This window comes from Kogia breviceps, chromosome 5, assembly GCF_026419965.1.
Source record: "Kogia breviceps isolate mKogBre1 chromosome 5, mKogBre1 haplotype 1, whole genome shotgun sequence".
In the NCBI taxonomy this organism is placed as follows: domain Eukaryota; kingdom Metazoa; phylum Chordata; class Mammalia; order Artiodactyla; family Physeteridae; genus Kogia; species Kogia breviceps.
The window spans coordinates 97779662-97803294 of NC_081314.1; the positions used below are offsets into that span (position 1 = coordinate 97779662).

Here is a 23633-nt window from a genome sequence, read left to right on the forward strand (position 1 = left end):
GTTGTGTGTCCTCTGTCAGTGTGCCAGTTCCCATCGTCCATTAGAACCATTTGCCCTTTTTATTTGCATCTTTCCTAGATAAATGGTAAGGGAAGCAAGGATAAATTAAATTCTAATTACTCTATTTGCTAACTGTAAAGAGCTCTAAGGAAAAAAACCCTCTAATTCATAATTTAAATGAAGTGTAAGAATTTTCTGTGACTTTCATATACTCCCGTTTCTCTTCTCCCTCCCCCCTAGCATAATCAAGTTAGCTAAGGTAAGACTTTACTTTTTAACGTGAACCTGAAAGCTAAGAGTTGTTAGGTTTGTTTACCTTGTTTTATTTTATTGGTAAGAGATTTCTTTCCTATAGGACTGTTTCCATTCCGTCAAATTCTAGCCACATTATAAACCTGTTCCTTAATTAATACTTTGTTGGCTAGATATTTATTCATTGTTGTTGGTTTGTTTGTTTTAATTATTTTATTGCATGAAAATGTTTTAACATATCATTGGAGACTTGAAATGTATCTCCTCATATCTAGATACTAACACTGTGTCCAACTATCTTTATTTGTTCCTCTTAAAAGATTAAGAATGCTACTGTTTCTTATGTGATAAAAATGATCTCTGACTTATGTTACTTCAAGTGACATTATTCTAAAATGACCTGTGTACAATAATCTGTTGAAGATGTTGCTAGATAAATACACAGAATGATTCCTCTTTTTGATATTGTGGCTTTTGCTATTTTGGTGGAGAGGCACATGTTTATAAGAATGAACTTAAACTTATCTATGAATCTCAGGTGTTGTCTTTCAGAAAATAAGTCCTCTGTGTACACAGGTTTCATTTTTAATGTTGCTGAAGGATAAATTATAGTGATATTTTTGGTGTAGTGTATGTGTGGGCTTACATGTGTGGGATGGGGTAAGGGGGTTGTGTTTGGGGTTTTGTAATTAAAAAGGTTTTTCTTAATTGTGCTAAGATTATCACAATTGTGTTTGTTTTCCCTACATCTCAAGGGTCCTAAATGCTTTAACCTTAATTTTTAGACAATATCTGAATCATAGGAAGATATTTCATACTTAAAAATCAAGATGAAATGTTATCTTGAGGCATGTGAAAAATATTAATCCAGGGTAACCTAGAGTAACCTAGAGTTTATAATAAATTTTGTGATAACTCAGATTATACTTCTTCCACAGGTAGTATAAATTCCCCTTAATGTATTCTTATTCCTTCAGCCTCTTTCAGTTAAATGAGTAGGATGTTCAAGACACTGGCGAATACAAAATGAATCGAGCACAGTCTAGTGAGGATGAGACAGGTATATAATTAAGGGATGAGGCACAGGAGAAGCATCCAGAATATATAATGCGGGATGCCCTAGGGGAAGAAACATTCCAATTGAGATGCAGGGTTAAAGAAGGAATAAAGAAAACTTCATGCAAGGAGGGATCTGTAGACATTAAAAGGTCAGTAGGTGGTGGTGTTGTAGACATGACAGGAAGGAATAGCATGGAGGTGGGAAGGTAAGCACAGTGCAGGATGTCAATTTTGGACAGACTCCAGGGCATACAGAGAGAGTAAGTATGGTAGGTAAAACTATGGCAATATAAACTGAAAGCAGTTACGGAGTGGAGTGTCTCATATTCTATACTAAGTTATCGTTAACTTGGTAGACAAAAAAGAGCTTTGGAAACTTTTTTGGCAGAGGAATGATAGGATCAGACTATTTAAGTTGGTAGCATGTCCAATGGAATTGTGGTAAATTTGCAACAGTGAACTAGGAAGGCAGAAGAAAAAGTTGTTTCCTTAGTTGAGAGTTTCTGAAGGCCTGAATCAGTGAGATTTCGGGATGAACTGCTTCAGTTGTTACTATCAATCTACACATTTGAGGAACTACTGTTTTCTCCTATTTGCAAAAGGCTTTGCAGATTTCCAGAGGACGTAAAATATTTATTTTTGGCTCAAAAAGTTGTGACTTACTGCAGTCTCTAAAGTAGTTTTAGATAAAATGATTTTGTCTAATGAAACGGATGCAGGTGGGAACATGGAGTTCAGAATGAAATAATCATAAATCTTGTCATCCAGCCGCTTTAGATGAACAGAAACATGAACGTCATTTTAGTACCTGCATTTTTAGGTCCTTTACAAACATGTATGTATGCACATATGTAGTATAATGTAAGTCAATCAGCAGTCAATGTTCATTTAAGCCCTACTGTGTGTAAAGCATTGAAGGAATGTCCTATAAAATGAGGAAATCAGTCTTTGTCCTGAAAAAGATTCATGTAGAACTAATACAACAGAAATTGTTATTCCCATAGCTCCCTTTTATTTTACAATTGCTGAAATTTTACTAGGTATCAACAGTACATTAGAGACTTGCTCCTATTAAAACAAATAATTGCATATAAACCCATATTACATTTCCCAGAATGAATTTTAAATGTGTTTATGACAGAAACATCAAGGATATTTGATTGCAGAAATCATACATTGTATCCATTCTGGCAACAATTGCACAGGACTCAAATTAAGGATGACTTTATATGCCTATTATACAATGAGCACTTGTGATTTGACACATGTATTTGTTGATTAAAAGGGATTTTTTTATGTTAATAAAAACAATTAATATCTACTGAGACATTTCTTTTCTCTAGCAAAATCAAAAAAACTCTGCCTTGTTCTGTTATTTGGTCCATAGTCAGAAACCCTAAGAGATACTTCTGTCATAGTGTATCTCTAGTGTATTGAATCTAATGAGAAATCAAAGCTATAACACAGGACTTATTTTTAGAGTGATACTTTAATGCTATAAAATTTATATTGTGTAGCTTTAAATTGCAAACATTGATATATTTCAAATGGATTCTTTAAACATGTCCTTTTCTTAAGTTGGTAGGGAAGGATATGGCCTTTTCCATTTTGCACTCTAAAGTTTCAACACCATTTTAGAAGTGAGGGGTGAAAAAAGAAATTGATAGGTCATTGATTGGGTTATCTAGAACTATTCAAGTTACATCACATCCTTTTTGCCACAAATCAGCCTACACCTTTTAAATATGAACTAGTAAAGAGTTTGGGAAAGAGCTTCATGATAAAACCCTAATGATTAAAGGTCTTAAAATATGTTTAATCTGTCTTTGCAAAGTTATTGTTTTTTTCTTTTAAGTTGCTTTCATTCCAAGTTGTTGGATTAGTTAAGAGCAGTTGTTCAGACAGTTCCCATATGTAACTGAGCAATCTGGAAACCAGAATTTCTGAATTCTGAGTAAACACTGGCTCTCTATGGTACCTTAGGAGCAAGGTAACAATTTTGGTTTGTGTTGTTCACACACCAAAAATTATGTTTAAAATTGCTTGCACTCTGAAAGCCAGACCAGGTCTCTAGTTACCAGTAGTGCTAAAGCTTCGGCCTTGAAAGAACAAAGGCATTTCTGATTATACTCATGTATTGTTTTATCAAGAAGTTTAGAAATGTTCTGTTAACCCCAGAGAGATATAATTTAGAACACTTTTATTTGGGAGGAATTGAAAAAAGAATTGCACCAGTGCTGCTTTTTTCTTCATTGAATCCTTACAGAGAATGCTAACTTTTCAATAAAAACTGATCATGTTTGGGGACTTTTACCATTTATCTAGCTATCTATATGATTTATAGAAATTATAGCATCTCCTCTCAATATGTTTAAGAATCAGGTTGTATTTTATTTTTTCATATAAAAAGTGGTGCTACTTTCGAGTGGTGGTAAATAATCACTATGGTGCTCCCAACTCATAAGTAAATTATATGATATTTCACTTGTTCAAATAAACTGAAATTATATATTCTCCTCAAAATTACAGATTGTCTAAGAACTGCTATTGTTTTAAGGTCCTCCAGAAATTAAACTCTAAACTAACCCTTTGATTTCCTTTCAGGTCTTTTCCAATGGTCACCTGGGAAGTGAAGAATATGATGTTCCTCCCCGGCTTTCTCCTCCCCCTCCAGCTGCCACCCTTCTTTCCAGCATCAAGTGAGTTTTACTGAATTTGGAGATAACTGTCCATGCATAAAGTTGTTATAAAGAGTGGTTTTGAGGTTCTCTGTATAGAAAGTACAGGGGTGAATATGCAGCAATAAAAATGAACCAGCTGGATTTTTAAACGAAAGTACCAGAAATCAAGATCCTTTCTGATTCTTTGCTGATAACTACAGCATTTTTGAGACTTACCTACACTCTGAGATGACACATAAAGCAACAGAGAAAAAGCTAAGTCTTCCCTGCATCCAAGAAGAGGCTCAAGTAGCACAATGAGCTCTCCTTTCCAATTCATGTCTCTTCCTTAGAGGTATCACATTTATCTCACTACCGAGTTTGACATCATAAAATAATCTTTGGTTCCCAGTTTTCTCATTTCTCAAATCCATTCCGCCACTAAGTCCTGTTGATTGTTCTTTTAAGTTTTTCATATTCAGCTAATCTTCCCCATTGCCCTAGTTCTGGCTTATAACGGGACAACTGAAAGAGCCTTCTACCTGATCATATGATATGATTTCAGAATGGAATATGAATGGATTTTAAAGCTAGAAAAATGAGTTAAACTAGGTGTCTCATTTGAAAAAATGGGGACACAAGAAGCATATCAGACAGTTAAGGGATAGTGTCTATCCAAATCAAACCTGGATAAAACCAAGTCTCCTGATGGCCATTTTCCTACTCTATATTAAATCAGGCTGCCTGTCTTTCCTCCAGTATATTTTATTCAGGTAGCTGAGTTAATTTAAATTCTGCTTTCCCCAGATCACTTTTCTACTCAAAGCCCAACATTGTTCTTTCTTTCCTTCTAAACTAATTCTATGCTCTCCTGCTATCAGTAAGATCCACAGAATTTTACCCAATTAAAATATCATGCAGGAATTCTGACGCTTGCCCTCTAATCTTGTCTTGATATTTTTTCTGGTTTTATGAGTCTTTCATGTTGTTCCCTCCTGTGCACCAAGTTTTCAGAATCTTTATTCTGAAGATCCATGTCTCAGGCTCTATTTCTGTATGAAAACTTCTGTGACTTCAGTCATAATGATGGTAATAAGACCGATTCTCATTCCTCCTCCTAGAGTTTATTTTCTACACATTTAATTATGTACTTTGCGCTACTGTTTTCTAATACTAAAGTGCCTCTCCACATTAAAAAGATTATAAGGTTTTAAGGGCAAAAACCTTTTCTCGTAATCTCTGCTTCTCCCTTAACACCTTACTGTTTCCTGTTTTTTAATGAGTATACTGATAGTACTTGGTTGCTTGGCGGATTGACTTTATCATCTGCTAAGATCCTCATTTCTAACTGAAAGTCGTAGAGCATCTTCACTCCTTCATCTGCTGGTCACTGGATGCAAAAGAACGATAAGCTAGATACCAGCTCCCAAGAAATTTACCATCTACTTTAAAATAAAGTTAACGTACATGAAATCACAAGAGAACGTTATGCACTAAACTGTATGCATCTAACTTGTTAGTTTTTATATAAGCTTGGAGAATAGACTATGATAGACTTTGTAAGTCAAGGATGTCTTATGGAGAGGATGGAAGTTACCTGAGTCATAGAGGATGGGCACAATTGGGAAGGGGTGTGCATGAGAAAAAGCATAAATGTGAAATTTGACATCATTTAGGGGTCAGTGGGAAGCTAAGCATTGGACCATTCTTTAGTGGCCACTTTTCTTGGAGCTGGCAGATATGTAGCAGACATAGAAGTTAGAAGCAAATATTTATATTCTGTGTAGTAGGTTATACATCAGTAATAACATATGATATCGTAGCACCAAATGAACTCTGGATATTCGTATATGTAATTAAAACATCTAAGCTCAATTACCTCTAATTCAGAAAACATCTAAGCTCATGAAATCTTGCTAATTAGAGATTAAAATTTTATATTCTGTTTATTAAATTCATACTGGCAAGTGGGATAAAAGGCAGAGGTTACCATTTGCTTCATCTATATTTAGTATTAAGTGCTTGTTTTTCTATAAAGAACAACAAATTCATAGTAAAATGCGTTTTACTGATATTTTCCTAACACTTCAGTTTGTATGTGTACCTGGATATACTTTCACCCCATTTACTCTTGATTTTTTTTCCCTCAAACAATGCAGTTGCTTTACTTAACCAGAGACATACTTTAACAATGCATCCTTAATGGCAAATTAGTTTTCTATTTTGCATGCTGCAAATTAACGATCGTTAAAATTACAAGTGCTGGCTTTTAATGGCATGTTTATCTCTCCATTTTATTTTTATTCTGACATATAGGTAGCAGTTGTTCATTGTAGAAAATATGGAAAATATATAAAAGAAAAAATTAAACAAATACATAAATATAAGCATTTACATACCCCAAATATCAATGCCCAGAGTTTTTTGTTTTTCTTGAATTTTATTTTATTTTTTTTATACAGCAGGTTCTTCTTAGTTGTCCATTTTACACACATCAGTGTATACATGTCAATCCCAATCATGCAATTGATCACACACACACACACACCCTCTGCCGCTTTTCCCCCTTGGTGTCCATATGTTTGTTCTCTACATCTGTGTCTCTATTTCCGCCTTGCAAACTGGTTCATCTATACCATTTTTCTAGGTTCCACATATATGTGTTAATATACGATATTTGTTTTTCTCTTTCTGACTTACTTCACTCTGTATGACAGTCTCTAGATCCATCCACGTCTCTACAAATGACCTAATCTCGTTCCTTTTTATGGCTGAGTAATATCCCATTGTATATATGTACCACATCATCTTTATCCATTCGTCAGTCAATGGGCATTTAGGTTGCTTCCATGACCTGGCTATTGTAAATAGTGCTGCGATGAACATTGGGGTGCATGTGTCTTTTTGAACTATGGTTTTCTCTGGGTATATGCCCAGTAGTGGGATTGCTGGTCATATGGTAATTCTATTTCTATTTTTTTAAGGAACCTCCATACTGTTCTCCATAGTGGCTGTATCAATTTACATTCCCAACAACAGTGCAAGAGTGTTCCCTTTTCTCCACACCCTCTCCAGCATTAGTTGTTTGTAGATTTTCTGATGACGCCCATTTCTAACTGGTGTGAGATGATACCTCATTGTAGTTTTGATTTGCATTTCTCTAATAATTAGTGATGTTGAGCAGCTTTTCATGTGCTTCTTGGCCATCTGTATGTCTTCTTTGGAGAAATGTCTATTTAGGTCTTCTGTCCATTTTTGGATTGGGTTGTTTGTTTTTTTAATATTGAGCTGCATGAGCTGTTTATATATTTTAGAGATTAATCCTTTGTCCATTGATTCGTTTACAAATATTTTCTCCCATTCTGAGGGTTGTCTTTTGGTCTTGTTTATGGTTTCCTTTGCTGTGCAAAAGCTTTGAAGTTTCATTAGGTCCCATTTGTTTATTTTTGTTTTTATTTCCATTACTCTAGGAGGTGGATCAAAAAAGATCTTGCTATGATTTATGTCAAAGAGTGTTCTTCCTATGTTTTCCTCCAAGAGTTTTATAGTGTCTGGTCTTACATTTAGGTCTCTAATCCATTTTGAGTTTATTTTTGTATATGGTGTTAGGGAGTGTTCTGATTCCATTCTTTTACATGTACCTGTCCAGTTTTCCCCCAGAGTTTTAACATTCTGACTTTTTTTTCTTTTTAGACTTTTTTTTACATGATTTAGATTACATTGTAGAGATAATTTCATGCTCTCCTTTGTTGCTTAATATTTTAATAAGCATTTTTCTTAATCATTTATGCTGTACTGTATTTATCATGGAACCAGCATGGAATTCTGAAGTGACCATTTAAATAAAATCAGACTTGGTCCCAGACGTGACTCCAGTATTAATATTTGTCTGTCTTTGAACAAGGTAACTTCTCTGGGCCTCACTTTCTTTATTTGATAAATGAAGGGATCTGTTTATCTTACATGATCTCTAAAATCCTCTTGAGCTTCAACCTTTTAGGTTTCATGCAACATTTTTTTAAGGGGTACTCATCTGTAGTATTAATTACATATGAATACTTGGCAACTGGAATGCTCATTTATAATTGGTTGGTTGCATCCCATTTTTGAAGCCAGTATAACTTGGATTACTGCTCTGGGTTTTTTGTTTGTTTTGTTTTGTTTTTTTGTTTTGTCTACTTCAGCTTCATTAGAGTGTATAACCAGAGTACAATGAGAATAGATCTTCAGCTCTGGAGGGGCAGAGAATACAGGTCTTAGCAAAATGTCACTCAGGGAAATAGGGATGTTGGATGTTCAAGTGTATTGTTTCCACGTCAGCGTCTTAGTACGTTTCAAAATTAGGCCAAAGCAAAATAACAGATTGCTACCCAACATAGACTATGATAGTTCTCACAAATGTTGGGAGCCCCAGTGTTGAATTCAGTAATGTCAAAGCTAATATTTACCTTTAAAGCTATACTGTGTTGTTATTAATATTTACTGAAGTGTAATTGTTAAATTATTTGATGTTACTCTTATTCCCTTTAAATTGATGGAAGAGGCTACTCTGTGATGGTGTTTTCTTTCTTGTAAAACAGTATGACTGCAATTATATGACTTTTATTGTGTAATTTATCTGGAGACCTAGAAGAATGTAGAATTTATTTTTAAAATATGTTCTGTCATAAAAGTAAGCTGAAAACTGTACTAGTGCATATAGGTTTACTTATTTTTTTTCCTAAATGGTTTCTACTTAAGATGATTGACACTTAGCTATAAATATAAATTCTTAAAAGCTTGAAATATGGGTAATCATAATTTTTTAGGGGAAGAATAAAAAAATCTATGTGGATTATTTTTATTGTAGTGTCAATTTTTACTAAATTATATTTATCTTGAAATAATTTGATTTTTCAAAATTAAACTAAATGAAACCTGAAACAGTTAAAATATTTATTTTACTTAACACAAGATGTTGGCCAATAAGCAAAGGAATTACTGTAATAATGGAATAATTACTTCAGGTAAGATAATGTTCTGGAATGCTGAGGAATGTCATTTTTTAGAAGAATATTTTTCTTGTTCCTTGTCTTTTAGAAATGGACCTTTTGTACTTTTGACATATTAATCTTAAACTTTCAAATACATGTGAATCAATATTACTTAATATTTTTGTAAAAAGGGTTTTTTGTTGTTGGAGGTGGTGGTGTTGATCGTTGTTACAGATTTTTTTTCTAAACAGATAAGGTGCTAATAGTTAAGCTCAGTGAATAGAGTATCCAGGTTTTGCCTAACTATCCTGTTTTCATTCAGTTGCGTACTGACTGGAGAGTCAGAGTGAACAAGATAAAATCCCATTCTCATTGGAATTTGTGCTCTAGTTAAGGAGAACAACAAGTAAACAAATAACCACAGTATATTGTCAGGTAGTGGTAAGTGCTAGAAGGAAAAATAAAGCAGGGAAAGGGATAAACAGTGATAGGGAGGTTTATACTTTAGATGAGGTCATCAGGAAGGGTAATATTGAACAGAAACCTGAAAGAAGGGAGCAAGCTATGAGACTGCCTGGGTGAAGAGCATAAAAGCTAGACAGTGAGGCAAGTGAATCCCTTTGGCATATCTGGAGAACAGCAAGAGGGACAGCACGGCTGGGGTTGAATAAGATATATAGGAGCTAAATCATATATTGCCTTTAAGGCCATGATAAGAACTTTGGTTTGGTTAGTTTTAGGAGCCATCGAAGGTTTTGATCAACATGATGACATGACGCTGGTTTGTGTGTTTCTTTGTTTTGTTTTGTTTTCTCGGTACGCAGGCCTCTCACTGTTGTGGCCTCTCCCGTTGCGGAGCACAGGCTCCGGACGCGCAGGCTCAGCAGCCATGGCTCACGGGCCCAGCCGCTCGCGGCATGTGGGATCTTCCCGGACCCGGGCACGAACCCGTGTCCCCTGCATCGGCAGGCAGACTCTCAACCACTGCGCCACCAGGGAAGCCCTGGTTTGTGTTTTTAAAGGGGGTCACTGACTGCTATGTGAATTCTCTTTAGGACAGCTGAAGTGAGACCAATGGAGAGTGTAGTCGTCTGATGTGGTGAGCCAGTAAGAGATGGTCAGGGCTTTGGGGTGATGGCGATAGAGTTACACAGTCCACTTTGGGTTGTATTTTGATCCAACAGTACCTGTTAATAAATCAGATGTCTGTGAGGTACAATAAATCAGGGATGATTGATTCTTATGTAGGTTTTTGCTTAAAGAAACTGGGTGAATGGGTTGGTGCCATTTACCAGTGGGAGGGAAATTGGAGAAGGGCAGGTGTGGGAAGGGGGCAGGGGTGGTAAAATTAAGACTTAAGGATCTGTTGAGTTTCGGTGCTGATTACACACACATCCAAATAGTGATGTTGAGGGGACAGTCGGACATGCCATCTAAGCTTTCACCTTTATTCAAGTAAATACTTCAGTAGGTACTATCTAAAGCTGATAAAATCATTTCTACATGACCAGTGCCCAAATTTAATTAGATTTGTTATACTCTTAGACATATAAATGTAATCCTAGAAGTTTTTTTCTAATATAGGAACTTATATATGAAAATATCACCTTAAAAAACTATATCATTTACCCCTGAAATGTTGATATTGTAGAGAACGTATTTAGAACATTTCTGTGTGGTAAAAATTATAATAAACTTTATCTATTATTATCATAATCTAAAACAAACTAGAAATGTGGATTTGTGAATGCAGCCTCAACTACTGCCACCTTCCAGTGAATGATCTAAGAGGGTCCACACCGCCAAACAGCATCAGCATCTGTGCCTGTGTGTATGTGAGAGTGGTTGTTTTTAAATAACTACTGGCCCAAATGGTCTGTAGATAGAAAAGTGCAAAAGACAAAACTAGACCAATTTGACTGAAATGGTGGTCAAATTCATGGGAGAAAGGAAGTTTTGTTTTGCTTTGGTTTTGACTGGGGAGTGAAAAACAGAAAGAAGAGAAAAAAGCACTATGCCACGGGAGCTATTAAAGCAAACATCACATTGTAATTTTTAAAAACTTAAGAGAAAGAAGCTTGATGGAAATTTTTCATCTTATATACTGTGAATACCGGGCTTCATTGTTTATACTTAATGGCAAAAGAGCAGGGAAACATGTTCTGTTATTGTTCACCTGAGGATTTGTATAGACAATACACACTTCAGTTTTACATTAATCCTGTTTATGTTCAGTGATAAGAAATTAATTTCATTGATTTAAAGAAAATATGGTAGAGAACTTTAAATGGAAGATCAAGCTGTAATTAAGAGCTACTCTTTTCTTAACCCTAGTGAATGAACAGTGATGCTCTTTTGTTAATTTTTGAACCAGTTTTCATTCAAATACCTTAAAATATTTTTAAGATTTGTCAAGATGTTGCACTAGTTTTGTTTGTTTTACCTTGGGTAGATAGAAAGGTGAACTAATATTGAAGATGGCAGTCCTTTGTAAGTTACAATTGACATGATGTGTATGGGATAGTGTGGGATGGGTCCATCTTTTCAATTTATTCATTACAATCACTATGGCATTCTTCTCTCATTGTGTATCATGTAGAAATGTTTGTGCATTTGGCTTTGACCTATTGATGTGACTCAGTATTTGAAACTCAGACTTTATTTTTTCTGCATATTCTTAATGATTTATAAATTTTGTTCAAATCTCCCATGAAGCAGCTTGACCATCCTAACATAGGTTTTCTAATGTTTTGTGGTGAATCCCTAGAACCTGCTTGTTGACACACTGATGGCAAGAATTGAGGGCTGCAAGCATATCATTTTAATCTAGTCTCAACAGAAAGAGAAATAGTGTGTGGAAAGGGTACAAAATAAATACTATGGGTATTATTTTTCTCCTTTTTATTTTAGTATTATAATTTCTAAATTCAGATAGAATTGTAATCCCTCTCTCATCATTTGTGGGAAAATGGCATTTGGTGGATGGCTATAATCTGGGTGCAGGAATGCCACTAATTCCACTAATCTTTCATTTTCTCTGACTAAAATCTAAGATGAATACAGATATTAACACTAATCCCAGTAGTCTGACAAATCTGTTACTTGTAATTTACCATACAACTGATTTATGATCACAAATAATTAGGTAGCCTTACACAGAATTGTGAGCCATTGGATTCTATTTAAATATGCAATCTAAATTATATTCCTTATACTGTCTCTTTTTTGCCCCATAGAGGCATAATTTGCCATATATTCTCCACTTCTCCATGAACATATTGATCTGTTCATAGAAAATGGATAGGGTTAGAATGAGATTCTATTTTCACATTAAGTGAGAGCATCTTGACATATTCCACCATATTCAAGCATTCCTTGTTTCTGTCCACATTTCTCTGTAGGCTCAAATAGAATTAGATAAGTGATTTGAAGGCCACTAGGGATATTAAGCATATTTGTTTGTGAAAGATGCTTATCTGCAGTATCTTAAATGAGTTAAAATGAATTCTTAACCTTAAAATGAAAATTTTCCAGTTGTTAAAGCATAATTTTCATACAGTAAAATTCACCCTGCTTTATTAATGTACAGTTTTATGAGTTTTGGCAAATGCACAGTCATGTATTCACTACCACTGTCAAGATACAGAACAGTTCTTTCACTCCAAAAACACCCCCCTAGGCCTGTGTCAACTTCTCCCGTTACCCTAAACCCTTGGAAATTATCAATCTGATTTGTATATAATTTTGCTTTTTCCCAAAGGTCATATAAATAGAATCATATAGTATAGAGCCTTTTGAGTTTGGGTTCTTTCATTGTGCTAATAGCAGAGATTCATCCAGGCTGTCAAGAGTATCAATAGTTTGTTCCTTTTTTATTGCTCAGAGTATGTATTCCATTGTAAAACACACTATGGTTTGTTCATCCATCCCTCTACTAAGGGGCATTTGGGTTGTGTCCAGTTATTGGCGATTATAAGTACTGCCACAATTAATATCACCGTGAAGTCTTTAATGTTCAACATGTATTGGAAAATTAGATTCTCAAAAAAAAATGAGTTTCCTCAACATCTATCTTTTTGATTTCTAAAGCAGTCCCCTAAAAGTGTTAGAAATGAATATTGGCCTTGAAGAAGTTAACTTAAAAATTAACTTCAAATTTATTTCTCCAGCTTAAAAACAAGTCAGTGAAAACTATACTTAAAGTATAAACTATACTTAAACTGTAAGTGAAAACTTAAAATTAAAGCTTATATTCAGCCTAATAATATACCACACTGATTCTTCTGGATGTCATGAAAGAATCCTCAAAATTAGTATGTATATTTATAAAACCCACTCTTGAGATGCTGGGGAAATGGCTTACAGGTGGCACATGGGCAATCCTCATTTCAAAGACAGCTAGATTTTGTGTTACCACTTCTCAGGGCTATGATTTCTCGAAGTTGGGTGTTTTGCCTGTTAGGATAGTTAGTACAAGAAATATGGACTAATGTATATGGCAGGCTCTGAAGATTCAGTTTTAATAAAAGATATTTTTCAAAACCTTGCTTTCAGAGATTATTAAATAATATTTTACATGTAGGAGGCAAGCAAAATAATATATTTTAAATATTTTTCTACATTATGAAAGTATCCTAAAAATGATTTTCTTTCCCATAACAGTTTGGTCATGTATTTCTCTAATAGCCTCTCGTTCTTTTTGTCTAAAAGCTGTGAGTGCTTTGTGGGACACACACCATGCCAGGCCTTGGTTGACTCAGGGTCTGCCCTTAAGCGTTTTGCAATTAGACAGAAATAGAAGATATAGATGAATACATAGAAAACACAATGTCAATATATGAACACTTACGAAATACACATAAAAGATTAAAGTTCAAAGAAAATTACTGTTTTGTGGGACGTCACGGGAGGTTCATCTATAGACAGTAAAGATGGATATTTCTACTTTGCTTTATTTCTGGAAAAGTTGAACTAATCAAGGTACCAGGAATTGCTCAAATGAAGGAAAGAAAAGTACTTGGTAAGGGTGATGTTTGAGGTATGTTATGTAGGAAGAGCCAGTGGGATATGCAGAAGGTCACCCCTCTGATGATATGCCTCTCACACCAGGAATGTAGAAGGCTGTAGAGGATTGTATCTGTGAGCCTTCAGTTTCAAAATGCAAAAATCACTAATTAAGAAGAGTATTAGAAAATATATTCTTGGTTCATTTCAAGTGTGTACATGCAGATAGTGGATGTATTCTTCATTAAAGTTTAAATAACACACATTGAATTTAACAAGAGGCGAAGGCTGTGGGGTGGCTGTGTATCTTTAAGACTATGTGTCCTTGTGCATTACCAGTGTATTAATTCAGGAATGACAGCCGCAGTGCAGAACACTCTGTGAATGTCTGATGATATTATAAAGGGAATGAAGTACTGGTGTAAATGGTAGGATGGTTTACTTGGCAGTTTTAACGTGGAACCAGACAAATAAAATTGATCTATTTTATTCCTCTGGTATACTAAAAATTTCCCATGAGCTAAATCAATGACTGAACATTTTCCTATGTCTCATGAGATATTTTCTCCACTACCAAAAGTAAACATACATGATTGCTAATGGAAATTCTTTATTTTTGCCACTTAATCTAGTTGCAAGTAAAAGTGAACCTACTTTTTGAATGAGTTTGTGTAGGGGAAAAAAAAAATCCCGCATGTAATTACAAATAGTGTAATTATTTACATAAATTGAGATTTCTCTTTTGGTATTTTATATACAAATTCTTCATCTATTTGTACCTTCCTCATTTATTTTTTTTTTATTAAGACGTTATTTTTTTCGAGACATTTTAGATTCATAGCAATATTGAGGAGAAGGTACAGATATTTCCCATATACCCCCAGCTCCCACACATGCCTAAGAGTTACTCATTTTCACCATCCTCCACCATAGTGGTACACTTGTTAAAAATGATGAACCTACATTTATACATAACCACCCAAAGTTCATAGTTTACATTCCCCTTTTTCCATGATAGAAATTGCTTTTATTTTTCCCTTCAGAAATGAATAAGATCAATTTTGTATAAAAATTTATATAATATTGAATAAAGTACACTGGAATGATATTCTTATAAATTGGCTTATTTTTAACAAGAATATTATACTAATATAAAAAGTTTGCATTAAAAATATAATAAGATAAAATATGACTCCTTAGAACTTTATTAAAATGGTGATAAGCAAGATATCTAGGCATTTTTTTCAGATTTAGATACGCAACAAATGCCACTCGAAGACTTTCTTCACTTCTAGTATAATTCACTAAAATCCATTTAAGCTAATTATCTGCGACTATTAAGTTTTAGCAGTAAGCCCCTATAATTCCGTAAAATATTAGATAAGCTTTGCTTTTCATTTTCTTCAGGATACTCCATCTGTTGATTTTCAGCAAAGCTAAAGAGTAGGGGGAAATTACCCTGATTAAATTCTTTATCATTGAAGATAAAATATAGAATCAGCCAGAACAAATGTGATTTCAAAAACCATCCATTCTTGTGTCATAGTGCAGTGCTTCTTTGAAAACTCTTAAATCTTTGGAACTAAGCTGCAACAGGCAGATAGAACATTCGTGACTTTGATGTGGTTGTTGAATATTTGGTCAGTAAGTCTTTTTCTTTTATATAGTATATGCTTAAATTGCAAAGGAAAAAAATTCCTTGTACATGACAATATAGTAGGACATAGAAAGGCTGTGTATTTTTCTCATTTCTTTTGCTAACAGAACCCACTCTGGCCCTTGAATTAGCTAAATTTATATCCATGTTTATAAGAATTTATGAAAAGGTAATGTTTGAAATCCCTGCTCTAATTCCCATCAAATCACCATTTTGCAGTCCGTGTACTCGCTGGCCTTCATTTGGGATGTACATCTTCCAAGGTTACACCATGGTAGGTGTAACCCTTAAGTTATTAATAAGGTTATTAGCTTGTGCTCTGGGTGGTGACAGTGGACTTCCTGTCACTGTATCACTGTGCTTTCATTTCACCATAAACTGTCATTTGAATTCCAAGGTCGCTCAAACAAACAAGAATTCAAAAATCGGTAGTGAAAGTCTTCAAAGACAGATAAAAACACACTTCTGAAAAATCTTAGGAGAGATTTTTTTCTTTCATCTCTGAACTTCCTAGAGACTCAGATATATAGTTGAAATTTGAAAACCTTCAGGTTTTTCAAAATGTCTTCTTGCAGTGGCACAGAGAAAAGCCCTTAAAGTTGTTTTCATTCGAACTAGTTAGGAGAAATAAAAATGAAAAAGTTATTTCAGGCTTGATGGTTCATATACCAAAGGCCTCTTGCTCCCTCTACAGAAGGTGCTTCAAAATTGCAGTCACAAACATTAAAAAAATAATAATTTAACGAAACAGATTTGTCTTGAGGTTCATGATTTTAAAAAAGGTTTGGATCCATATGTACCTCCAGTGTCCTGCAAACAGGTTGGTTGTCCTAAAGTTGGTCAGGGTAGGTTTGTGTGTTTCTACTTTGGTGTTTCTCACTGGCATCAGCTTAGAATAATCTCCGTTAGCAATAACTGTTAAAAAAAAAAAAAACGTACGTTTTTGTTGTTTTGTTATTAATTGGCTTTTTCTGTTTACTCAATGGATGAGTAAAATGCTTGGGAATTTCTTTTGATATTAGGTAATTGTTTTACATATTTGCATTCTTTTTTACTTAGCCAGGGAATTTAAGCCATAAAAATAATGGCCTCTACCTTAAAGACATAAAGTTCTCTTATTATCTACTTCTGATTGTTCCAGTCATTTTTAGATCTTTGTTAATTTTTGTCCCAACAACAACTATCTGAATTGTAACTTCACAGGAGAAAGAATTGTTTCACTTAATTAAACTGGATTTTTTCAACTATAAGTAATATTCACAAGAGACAGTTGAACTTTCTATAAATACTTCATTAATATATAAAATAACCTTGCATATATATCATCTTAATTTACCAATTTAAGTTAAATAGGAACAAAATGTTAATATTTTAATAGCTTTGGTGTAAATAATTTTATGCGTTCACTTACAACTCCAGGACCTTTTTATTTTATTTGACAGGTTACTAGTTTCTCTTATTGTGCCATTTAAAAATTATAAGTATGAAAACTCTTATTTCATCAAGAGTTTAAAAAATCCTTTCCATTTGTATTTAGTATAAGAACAGCCCTTCTGATGTTACCCTGTAATTGCTAAATGAACACAAGTGACAAAGTAGTTTCTTTGATTTGAATATGTCACATCAGACTTGCCTGTCCTGAATTATTATGCTGAAACTAGACTGGATTTTTTTTTTCCCTCTGGTAGGTGTACTGGTCCATTAGCAAATTCCCTTTCAGAGAAAACAAGAGACCCAGTAGAGGAAGATGACGATGAATACAAGATTCCTTCATCCCATCCTGTTTCCCTGAATTCACAACCATCTCATTGTCATAATGTAAAACCTCCTCCTAGGTAAGAATATGGGCCATTTATCATCACCTCACGTCTGCAGCAAGCATTATCATTTATGGCATTTGTTTTTAAACAACTGAATCGCATCTGTTTAATAAACACTCTTGATTTCTTGCTCAAAGCCTCCTCTACCTATAATACTATTTTTCTCCATGACCTTTCAGAGAAAATGAAAAGATGTAGATTTCTATTAACTAGGAAGTCCTTTGACTAAATTAGTTGACTAGTATGTCTAATGGACTAATTTGTTGCCCCTCTCCCCAAAAAAGAAATTGTACTGTAGTAAAACTTTGTTGTAGGTTACATATAGTGGTGATTAATTCATGAATTTTCAATAAGCTATTTTCAATGCATTTTATCAGTTCTAAGCACGTATCTCATGAAGAAAAATTAGTGCTTAGAAAACAAGGTATTATACCAACCTTCCTTAGAATTGTTCTTCATGGAGTAAGGACTAGTATAATCTATATTGATTTTCTTTCTTGATGTGCTACCTACTTATATTCAGATCTCGAAGAAGTGAAAAAAATTATTTCCCTTAGCTATTTTTATCAGGTACTATTTTACTTTTCCTTGGATCAAACAAGAATGTGAGGAATTGTGTTCTGTTTTCTTCTTGTCAGGACCAAGGATGGAGACATCCTTGGTCTTTGAAGTGGCAGCCCCATGGAGGTATAGGAGTTATTAAAAATGGGTGGTGTGTACTGAAATATTAGTTTGTCTTTAAGTAGCAGGACAATTCTGTGTTTATATAATTGAATTAGTAAATCATAATCTAATATTATTTTTCTGTTTTTTTTAAATCTAATTGACATAGATGAAATACTCAATAAGTCAAATCTCAGTTTCAAACTTATTTTCTGAGCTCCAGTTTTCTTTGTCTAATTACATCCCTGGAGCTCTGCTTGGCACATACAGAAGAGGGCTCAGCTACTGCTGGTGGCCCAGGCTTCTTGCCTTTCAGTATCTCTTTACTGACTGAGGAATTGGAGAGCTGTTTAACACTTCAGTCATCTATGTCATCTTTACTTAGTGTGCCATTTCCTTTTGAGGTCAAGTCGATCAACAGAAAGCATTTTATGAGTGGAGTGTTCCTTTCTTTTCAGATGAAAAGTCTAAAAAATGTTTTAATGCCTTTCTTCAAGTATTGTATTGCAGTACTTGGAAAAGAGAGGCAAAACTCCATTTAAACCAGAGATCTGCCTTAGTGAGTTACAAGGTTAGAAGCATCAACACCATGCAGAATTATTAACCATGGTTATTAACACTTTGCTGTCCAGGGCTTCATATTTCAAAACAAGAACCAAACCTTTCTTTGCTGATTGCTGGTCTTTAGGACATTTGTTGGTAACATTGAGAAGACAGAGAAATAACTGAGAGATAATAATTTGTTATGTTTGTTAGAAGAACCAAATGTCTACTATTCTTATTAGAGAAAAAAGTTATTCCTTTACATCAAGTATAAATTTTTACAATTTTCAGTTCCCTTGGATCTTATAAATGTGTAGTAATTTTTAAAAACTGAAGTAAGATGAGCTTTTTTGGTCTCCATGGGATCTCTCTTTTTTTCCATCACTGTATAAGTGAGTGGTATAATTTTAATACTTTAAATTTTAATTGTCACATCATACTGGATGAGATTTTTGCTGGCAGGCCTCCCAAATCCTGAAAATAAATTTGATTTATGACCACCATTACCATCTTTCTACATTACAGAGAAGTAATAAATGTTGATAATCCCTAATCTTAATTGGAGTGAATTTTCTGTCTAATTTGTTCTTGAAAGTCAATGGATGAAGTATCTTCTTAGGTCCTCTACAAAGCACTCTTTAAACTTAGACACATCCTTTCCTTCTATGTTTTTCCTCTCTTTGGAACGTCAGGAGAACTAAATTATCAGTATATGGAAAAAGTTAAACCATATTATTCATAGATTCATAAACCATATTATTCATAGATGAATAATTCCATTTCAGTAAAAATCCATCATTACTATGAAAATTCAATACATGATAACTAGTTTTAAATGAACCATTCTCTGGCCCGTTAAAGAGATGTGGCCACCAGAGAGAATGGAAATGAATTTCAGATGAAGCACTTTGCAATAACTATTCAAATGTCCAATATCTCCTCCATTATGTATGTACTTTTACTTTGCCCCAAGAATTCAGAGTAAATCAGGGGAGAGTAAAATATAAACTCTGCCTTCTATAGCTCTTTGTGAGCACAGTAACTTGGTGAGCAGATAGTCAGTTGCTACACAACTAGATTCTGAAGACAAAATATGCTCCGTGCCTTCTCTTCCCGCTGCTACTTCCTGTCCCCCGTGTTCATTGTGTGCATTGTGTTCATAGTATGATTCGAAAGCATTAATACCAACCATAAAAATACTGTTTTTAGTATTATCCTTTTACAGACACCCAGATTAAAATATTTGTTGTGTACCCAAGGCCTTTGCTAAAGTCATTTTTCTACAGTTGTCAGAAGTGCCAGTTTTGTTCATGGCAGTGGTGAAATTGGACTCCAGACTCTAGGTCTTTGAATATGCCTATCTGAATTTTTTTTTTTTTTTTTTTTTTTTTTTTTTTTGGTATGCGGGCCTTTCACTACTTTGGCCTCTCCCGTTGCGGAGCACAGGCTCCGGACGCGCAGGCCCAGCGGCCATGGCTCACGGGCCCAGCCGCTCCACGGCATGTGGGATCTTCCCGGACCGGGGCACGAACCCGCGTCCCCTGCATCGGCAGGCGGACTCTCAACCACTGCGCCACCAGGGAAGCCGTGCCTATCTGAATTTTAATGGACTTTCTGAATATTTAATAATTCTACTTCCTTGACAGGCTCTAGTTTATAATATGGAAAACTTAACTTACAGAAATAAAAATATACTGTTAAGTACCGTTAACCAGTAGTGATGTCATTGGGACTTTTACCTATTTTTTGCCTGCATATTACATTTTCTTCTTCAAAACCTTGATAAGGTAATATTGAAATCTTCCAAAATGATATGTTAATTCCACAGGTGTGTTTAGGGTGTCAGCAATTTTGTGGCCCTTGTAATTCTTAGTTTCACTTAAAAAAAAAGAAAAAGAACCTTTGTCTTCCATGGAATATTTACTTCTGCTTTGTAAAAGTATTCAAGTATCTAGATAATATTACTTTACTTTCTCCAGAAAAGGAAGTTAATTATATTTATATCCTAACTTTATTACATGAGCAGCATTGCTAGTTCCCATCATCTCCCCACCCCCAAATGACTTTTAAATGGAAAGTAATTATCCTTATGATTTTTGTCCTTTGATTTCTGCTTTAGGTCTTGTGATAACGGTCACTGTATATTGAATGGAACACACGGTACATCTTCAGAGATGAAGAAATCAAACATCCCTGAGTTAGGCATATATTTAAAGGGTATGTATAAGACATATTCTCTTTGTATTCTATGTCTTAATGGTCAGAATTTAAAGGCAAAATTCCATGCCATTGTTGTACCGAAAATACATTAAGATTTTGTGTTATCCTCTAGGAGATGTTTTTGATTCAGCCTCTGATCCAGTGCCATTACCACCTGCCAGGCCTCCAACTCGGGACAATCCAAAGCATGGTTCTTCACTCAACAGGACGCCCTCTGATTATGATCTTCTCATCCCTCCATTAGGTTGAAACCTTTAAAACAATTTCAAGCAAGGCTCCCTGCCACCTCTTTCAGTTAATGTCTGAATTATCAGAATTCTTAGTTCAGTGCAATGTAGACTCACTAGCTTATGAATTTGTCTGAATTAGAATGGAATCTCCAGGTGATAGTGGCTCTCAGTTCATGTGACCATTATTCCATTTAGATGACTGAAGCAGTGGTGTAAATAGCTGGCATCAGTTAGGGTTTTATCAGGTTGTCTCTTCATGTACTAAAGGCAGTCTACAAAATCTTATGAGGGCATTGTTCATTCCCCCAGGTGCCTGTGTTCTAGGAGATTTGGAGTACTCATCTGAGATTTTCTTTAAGTATAATTCTTAATGAATGCATACTTACTTTTTCTTTCAATATAAAATGACCCACTTCCACTTAGCTAATTACATTATGAGAAATTATATATTTTATTGTAGAGAGCTGAAAAATTCTGTCTTATAATCACTGCAACTAGAACACATCCAAAGAATCTCAATTTCTTTGTTTCAGATTTTACTATGAAGTACACTTAATGTTTGTCTGTGTGTACGTGTGTGAAGGTACACACAGGTGTGTATTTATGTTAAAATTGGCTGGTGCAGGTGTCTGTTTATTTCATTAATTCTAGGTAGGAAGCTTCTCACCCTGTTTTTAGAGGAAGACAATTAAGAAACCTTCACAAGTTAAGGCTTCACAATGAGTCACCATAGCATAAAATAATGTATAATGAAGGTGCATTTATAGGCTTATCTGAATCATTAGGCTACTAGAGATGAACCTCTCCATTTTTTTTCCCCAAAACACCATCAACTGGTGTTTCCAGTTATACAATTGAATGTCTTCCTCCTGTTCTTTCTGCAGTTCAGTGTTTTACTCTCACCTACGTGGATTACAAGCACCTCCCAACTTCCTTCTTTACCTATAGTCTTTTTCTCTTCCACTTCTTCCTGTATGCTATGACCTATTACCCAAGTCTTTATGACTAGATCAGCACTGTCCAATAGAACTTTATGTGGTGACATAAAAGATCTATATGTGTGACTGTAGAACTGAATTTTAGTTAATTTCAATTTAAACTAAATAGCTATATGTGGATAGTTACTACCATATTGGACAATGCAGATAAATGTTCCAACCTTTTTAACTCATCCTCCCTTTGGCTCTTCATGTACATCTCATATTTTATTTATGCTATTCACTCTGCCTAGTAGACACCATCCCTGTATTTGATGAACAAATGTTTTTGAGGCCCTGATATCCCAGGCCTTCCTGTTCTTGTTAACACCTTGCTGAATGCCACTTTCTGCATTCCTCTTCCCTCTTACAATGCACCTCTCTCTCCCTCTGGGACCTATTCACCTGTGGGTCTTTTGTGAACTTTTCTTAGATCTCATTGTGGAATCTAAGCTCCTCGGGGTTGAGGACTTATGATTTTGATCTTCACATTACCCATGTGCCTAGCATGGTGCCTGACATTTAGGGGCTGATAAAGGATTTGAATAAATGAGATAATGTAGGAAATAGCTGAAGGTTGGAATGATAACAAAGCTCTTTCTTTCTCTCTCCTATACCTTCATATATATTTTTTTACATTAGAAAAATATTTATGATCATTAGAGAAAAAATTTTGAATACTTTCTGCAAGGCAAGCTGGATGAGTGGTGAAACCGTTTATATTTAAATATAGCTTTATATTTAAGTCAATGTATTTAAATCCATGAGAATTTTTACTACTAGAAGATGTAGGTATTTATACCCTGTTTCATGCACAGATTATTTGTGATTGCTTACAAAATTACATACACTGCAATTTTATTTTTTAAAGAATCAAGATGAGGGAAAATATGAATAGGATAGTAAGACGTGGCAGGGGAAACACAAGTAGACATAAAAGCATACTGCAGTATTCTACAGTTACTAAAGTTGGGAACTATGCAAATATAAGTAACTAGCTTTGGGACCACCACAAGAGGTAGTTCTATTGATATATTTAACTGTTTCTCCCTAGAGATATCTGGTAAGTAGAAAAAGATCATATTCCTCTACTGCAGGTGCATTTTCTGTATATTTTGACAACGAAATATGTGGAGCGTTAGTTTAAATGAATTAAAATGCCGTGGAGCAAACTTTTAAAAGATAATCTAAACTATTCTGTGACATTAAATTTTTGTGCATAGTGTGATTTTCTAATTAGAGGCTGTGAACTCTTATTGTTACACAAAAATTCTGTTTTGATGATGTGATCTGTAATATATTTAGTTCAAACCTCCAATGTCTTAATATTATAAAGGTTACAAGTGAATAATAAGCTGTTTCATAACCTGAACTACTGCTTTTTAATAGAAAGGGCTGAGAGATCGAAAAAGTCTGTACGCACACATGTGTGTTTGTGTGTCTGTGTTTCTCTCCAAACACCTCCTACAAAATAATCAGCTCCCATTAACAAAGTCAGTGAACTGCTGGGTAAACACTGCAGGTGAAGTTGTTTATAAGCAGCAAGAGAAAATCATTATTTTTGTCTGACACTGT

The 23633-nt window shown here is 34.6% G+C and overlaps 1 protein-coding gene across 5 annotated transcripts in view; it reads left to right on the top strand.

Annotated features, from left to right (window-relative positions):
• Nucleotides 1-23633, top strand: part of CBLB (Cbl proto-oncogene B) — a 213663-nt gene that overhangs the window by 158561 nt on the left and 31469 nt on the right. For 3 of the 5 annotated variants that reach the window (XM_059064285.2, XM_059064287.2, XM_059064284.2), the window contains exons 13-16: nt 3916-4010; nt 17294-17440; nt 20751-20848; nt 20964-21095. In XM_059064285.2, the coding sequence (XP_058920268.1) occupies nt 3916-4010; nt 17294-17440; nt 20751-20848; nt 20964-21095 (472 nt within the window). The remainder of the gene's footprint in view (nt 1-3915; nt 4011-17293; nt 17441-20750; nt 20849-20963; nt 21096-23633) is intronic. The other 2 variants (XM_067034717.1, XM_067034716.1) reach the window with 1 other exon arrangement.